The sequence below is a fragment of the Corythoichthys intestinalis genome, chromosome 2 (assembly GCF_030265065.1).
Source record: "Corythoichthys intestinalis isolate RoL2023-P3 chromosome 2, ASM3026506v1, whole genome shotgun sequence".
Lineage (NCBI taxonomy): Eukaryota > Metazoa > Chordata > Actinopteri > Syngnathiformes > Syngnathidae > Corythoichthys > Corythoichthys intestinalis.
In genome coordinates, this window is record NC_080396.1 from 53,666,217 (window position 1) to 53,672,252 (window position 6,036).

The 6,036-nt window shown below is 37.9% G+C and overlaps 1 protein-coding gene across 1 annotated transcript; it reads right to left on the reverse strand.

Annotated features, from left to right (window-relative positions):
• Window positions 1-62: 62 nt before the first annotated feature.
• On the reverse strand, window positions 63-5,826 carry capza1b (capping actin protein of muscle Z-line subunit alpha 1b). Its single transcript, XM_057817644.1, has 10 exons — window positions 5,609-5,826; window positions 4,701-4,764; window positions 3,352-3,403; window positions 3,128-3,191; window positions 2,842-3,048; window positions 1,932-2,011; window positions 1,690-1,768; window positions 1,510-1,581; window positions 1,348-1,410; window positions 63-1,230 (listed from the first exon to the last, which is right to left on the reverse strand). The coding sequence occupies exons 1-10, from the start codon at window positions 5,675-5,677 to the stop codon at window positions 1,090-1,092; spliced, it is 891 nt and encodes a 296-aa protein (XP_057673627.1). The 5' UTR covers window positions 5,678-5,826; the 3' UTR covers window positions 63-1,089.
• Window positions 5,827-6,036: the final 210 nt, after the last annotated feature.

Below are 6,036 nucleotides of genomic sequence, written 5' to 3' on the forward strand. Positions count from 1 at the left end.
AGATACTTGTCTTTTTACATTACCTGATGCCAACTATGGGTTTCTTGGAAGTGTTCAATCACATCAATAAGCAAGTTATTGTCCTTTAATTTTTGTCCTTTAATTCACACAACAGAATGGGGCAGTACAGGCAACACATAACAGTTTAGCACACAAAGTTGGTAACCGTCTGAGGGTTGAACATAGCATCTATCCAAAAATGTCTACTTTTAAGTATTAGTGTAGTTACAGTTTGATGTGGCTCTGTAGAACTTAACATCTTGCATGTGTGCACAGGCACATGGCATTGACCGACACATTTTTTTAACAGTACAATATTTCGTGACTCCAAAAGAAAACAGTATATTAAAATAGAAATGTGCATTTGTGGGTGTGAGATGGAGTTCTTTACCATAGGAAAGAGATTTTGGCAAATGAATTAAGTGCAGTCAATGCAAGACCACATTACCGCTTCAGAGAAAAATACATGTCATTTCAGTCATGATGGCTTGCATGAGTAAAGACACACATAGAGGACAACTTAAAAACGTTCCCTTACCTGGCAGATAAAACAGTATGTGAAAGTTTACATCTCAGGAGCAGGGCTATGCCAAGGTTTGTGTTACTTTCAATTGCCACTGTAAAATTTGGCAAACTCTAGCTTCCCTTCATCATGTCTCATTAAATACATGAATATTGATCATCTCACCTTTTCCCTAAATTGAGCCAACCAAAAATGAAATATAACATCTTGCTACAAATCCTTATAAATGATGTGCTTTATTGCACATGATGATTTTATGCACACTGCGAGTCTTTAATAATATGCTGTTCTGACAGAATTGACCAAACTCTCATTCTTGGATAACTAACCCAACAAGTCTTGCACATCACGCACTCAAAAGTAACCACTTACTGCAAACTGTTTTTCTTTAGTACAGTTCTCCCTCGATCAGACATGCATATTTATTACAGTCTGCAAATCCTCCGTTTTGATGAGTTGTTTCAATGTATTCTTTGCCCCAAACTGAGATCGTTTTGCTTTGGTAAGTCCGTGGGTATGATTAGGTAGGACCAGTGGATTATCCCTGGCTTAACCCAAACCTCCCATTAGACATTCTGCATCTCTTTTCCAATTTTGTAACTGAGTATTTTATTCCAATCGATCTTGGTGCGCGTAACAGGCAGCTGACGACGGAGAGCCTTGAAAGTTGTATCAGACATGGCCTGGTAGTTCTCACTGATTGCACTCTGGTGGAAAAGTTGAGGAATATATTACCACTCATACAACTAGAATTCAAAATATTTTAGTTCAATGGTTTCATTGAAATAATGGCTACTCAATATAGCCATTAAAAAGTAACTTACCTGGTAGTCATTTTCAGCCTCTTCAATAATGTCAACAAAATTCTTAGCGGTCTCAGTTTCGCTCTGTTGGAGACACAACAGTGCCACTCCGTTTACAATATACAACTAAACAATAAACTAAGACAAAAATTACCATTCTGAAACAATGAATGGATTACTTACCGTCACTGGTATTGACTGCTCTATCTCTTTATGACTAAGCAGCTGCACGTTCCCATCTTCATAGTAGTGCACCTAAAAATGGAAGAACCAAGATTACTATTTATTAATTCCCTTATTGTTTTAATTCTCTCTTCCTAATACATTATTTGAAAACAAAACTGTAAACCTAGTTCAACCCACCTGGACTTTCAATACTCCCACAACCTGCGCAGAGGACTGCCCAAGGTTAAGTTTCCACTCGGACCTACAGCGACCATTCCTGTTTGGCAATCAAAGATACTTTATTATCGTTATGAAGAACAACAATGTTGCCGTATTTCACGAATACTCAGACACATATAGACAAAAAATTATCCAATGGCTTACATACTATCAAATTGAATGCCATTTATTGTCAGCATATGAAAAGCTATTAGAAGTACCAGAAATTTTTGGGTTGAAACTGATGTCCTTCAATGCATGCTATGATAGTGTGTTGGCCATCAACAGTTTTCCCATATACCTGTGATACACAATGAGGAGAAAAAATATTTTTAAAACTAGCTTGTACAAATACTATAGTGGCGCTTTAACTTACGAGTTGTATATTTTCCATAAACACCCACTGACTCAAAACACTTGTATGACTCTGAATATCTTGGGAAATCCATTACTACAGTATTCTGGTTCAGTTCCACAATTGTAATACGTATTTTGGCCAACAGACGGCAGTATTGTACATACTTAGTCTAACCCAGGGGTGGGCAAACTATTCCACAAAGGGCCGCAGTTGGTGCGGGTTTTTGTTCATACCCATTGAGGACAGCCTTTCACCAATCTGGTTTCTTACAAGTGCAATCAGTTGATTGCAGTCAGGTGCTTCTTGTTTCCACTGAAACCTCATTGGTTAAACTGTCTGTGCTGAATCAGTTGGAACAAAGACCAGGACCCACTGCGGCCCTCGAGGACCGGTTTGCCCACCGCTGGTCTAACCAGTTGACAGCTTACGGAATCAATATTCTTGGTAACTTTAAATCAGCAGTTTCTCAAAGCAGTTGCGTAATTGCTTTAAATTGTGTACTTTGTGCAATTCACTTTAATGTTTACTTTGAAAATAAATGTCAACTGGTGGTAATACACTGTTGAGAGCCTATCTGCTAAATTGCTTCGTGTTATGAAAAAAAAATGGAAATTAAGTTTGATGCCACCATCTAGCATACTTTTTATTTTCATGTAGTTTAAAACAAAAAAAACCCCAATGAACTAACAGATTGTCTCAAAAAACTCAAGTCAGGTCACTCGTAAGTCAAGGTACCACTGTACTATATTTTGCATTTCTCGTGTGTGACTCACTGTGCAGACTCCAGAAGGGTAATGCTCTTTGACATAGGCACTAATGGCATTGTCACAGCAATCTCTCCAGGTTTTAAGAGATTGGTCCCCTTCATATGTCTGTACATCGCTCGCTTCTTTGCTCAGGTGGTCAAAACGGAACGACAAGTTGTTGCGTGGGTCCAGAAAGCGGCCCTGACCCAGATCACCATGCTCTGTAATCAGTACCTGTGAGTAAAACCAAGGAAGATAAAATGACTCTAAAACTGTTGATGGAATTAAGAGGAACAATTGTGGTGATCCATACCGGGTCTTCGGAGCCATCATGTCTGGCAGGTATGAATTGATCCATATTGTACTGGGCAAATGAGCTGGGCAAAGGTTATAAATGCAATAATACAGTTAAGGATTTATCACATCATGGGATGAAAGCTTGTTTAACAGGCCATAGTTACATGGAGGTTCATTAATTTAGTGTGCACACCACATTCCTGTAAAACTGAATATTGAAATACAGTAAATGAAACTTACTGTGATGCTCCTTCCCTGAAGAGGGCATCATCGTTGAGAAGAAGCCGCACGTCTGTAACAGAAAAAGAAATTATGGCCTGATCATCTCACCTTTCTAACCGGAAATGTAGATGACCAGTGGCAGTGGCACATTGTTTCTCAGTTGGCAACCTTCAAATGTTTAGGATATTTAGGATACAACTATGTTCAACATATGAGCTATAAAAATGACAGATTTTCTCTGTTATGGCTAGCGGTATCTTGACTCCACACACAAAATTTAATCATCCAATATCTGTACCTCTTCCACTCATGAGGATTGCAGAGGCGCTAAAGCCTAATCAGTTGACTATGAGCATGTTTAAATCAAGGGCGTAGGTTTGCATAGGGACGGTAGGGACATAACACCACCAACTTTTAAGGATGCTCAAATTGTCCCCACCAACTTTTAAGCAACCATATTTGCATTATATAATGAGTTCAGTTATATAGGTAATTTAGACTGTCTTCCCATAAGTTGTAAGGATAGAATTGAACTTACATTATGTTCAGATTTACATTTACCACTTTTCACTTGCTGAATGTGCTGGTCCATTTTTTCCCCCCTTTAAAGGCACGTTTGATTGGCTGATGTCTAGAACCCCCACATTCACACAATCCCGACAATTTTCGGCCAGCAGCAGCCACTTTAAGTAATGTAAAAAGACGTCAAAGTTGTGAAGGTAGGGAACACACCACTAATTTTGCAACTGAAAGTCCGACCTGCATCAGTTAGCATAACATTAGACTGTGTGAACTTGCTAACCTAAAAAAGTCGAGTAGAAAGCTGCTTAGAGACGTGTCTTCCTGTACTTTTCCTACTGTTAACGTTAATCCAACTGTGCATTTATTCCCTAGTTAAAATGTATGTATTTTCTATCCCTTATCATCATTAAAAAATATTTTTATTTGCAGCCGATGCACATTTTTTAACCCCCACCCAAAAAAAAAAACCAAAAACAAAACCCAACCACTGTAAATTTCCTTTGTATGAAGCAAGTTTTTTGAAAAATGACTTTCTCCCTTGAAAATAAAGTTATTGTAACCTTCTTCATTTTTACGTAGGAACCAGCTATATATGAGAAATGTACCCAATCTGTTTGGTCTTATTAATGTCCCATCCCCAGCAAAAAATGTACATGCAGATTATGCTGTTATAGCGCCCCTCCCAATGTTGAGACCAAACCTACACTTTTGGTTTAAATTAAAGGTGCAACTAATACAACAACTCTTTAATGTATACTTTACAATACACAATTATATAATGCATCCAAAATTTCAAATTGTACAATTAAAATAAATAAATAAAAACTTGTTGAGAGACCTCTTACCATTGAAGACGTGGTTGAACTCTCCTGGGGGAGCACGGGTCACAAAGTTAGCTGCAATGCGAACCTTTGAGACCAAAAATAGATGCACAGTATGAACATTAAATTGAGCTGTCATGCCAGGAAAAACAAGACTCATCCTATTTGGGACTCTAACTGGTAGCGATATCTCCAATAATGTTTGTGTACATGCACATTTAATTTGATAACTTTGTCATTTAGCCTATACACTTTTTTTTTTTTTTAAAGAGGTGCGTTGGGACAAAACTTTGCGTCTCTTTTTTCATCAACAACTCATGTAAACAAATACACAGGAGTGAAATGGGCTTCGTGTGTGTTCGCAATCACATTAACAGTGCTCGCGCCACCGAATCAGTTTGCCGCACATTTATGTTGATGACAATGGCATCAAAGAACATAAAATATGAGCATGAAATGGAGCTTTTGAAATTATCGGGGGACATCACTGTCACTTTGTATGTGCTCTTCGGGCTTCATCTGAACTAAACGGCTTGGCATGTCATCATGTGAGGTGACCAAATACGTGGGCTGCAACTGTATCACATTGACCCAAGCAAACCATTCCATCAACGGACATATACCCGGATCTCAAATTAAAAAAAAAAAACACATCTTGTTAGTAATTTTGCCTTTCATTCCAATGCATTGAATGTAACAATGAAAGCATATGTCACACAATTTTAATTATCTTGCTAGAACTCAGCTAGCTTCTCGCATAGGGAAGCCTTTACAAGCGCTGGCTGAATGGTAAGCTAAAGCTACTTGAGGAAATAACAGCCGTTTTTGTTATTACACTATTTCGCTCAATTCTGGCATTTCCCTTGGTTATGTGAAATTGACTTCTTAGCATATTAAAGCAAATGAATCAAAGAAGTTGACAAGATTCAAACCTTCTCCTCGTCTGATAACGGTTCCCTAAAGTCAGCCTCGTCTGATAACGGTTCGTTCAAGTCAGCCATCTTGGCTCTTGTGACCCCACCTACTCAGACTCAAGGAACCTATGTGATATTATTATTACAAGTGTTAGTCTGGCGAGCTTTACCTAAAAAGAAAAATTAAACTGATACCACAGTGACAAATATATGCCTTCACAAAGACCACTAAAATTTAAATGAATATTAATAACACAAAGAGGGGCTGGGGGTTAAAACATTCACACTTTAATATCACTACTTCCCGCTGTAACACAAAATACAAAATTCTACAAAATAAAAGTGTGCTCATAACGCGCTTTATATAGTTTGAATCTTGCACAAATTTGAAAAGCCAAATATTGCAGTTATATCTATTTTTAAACACTGTTTATTTGCTCTTTTCC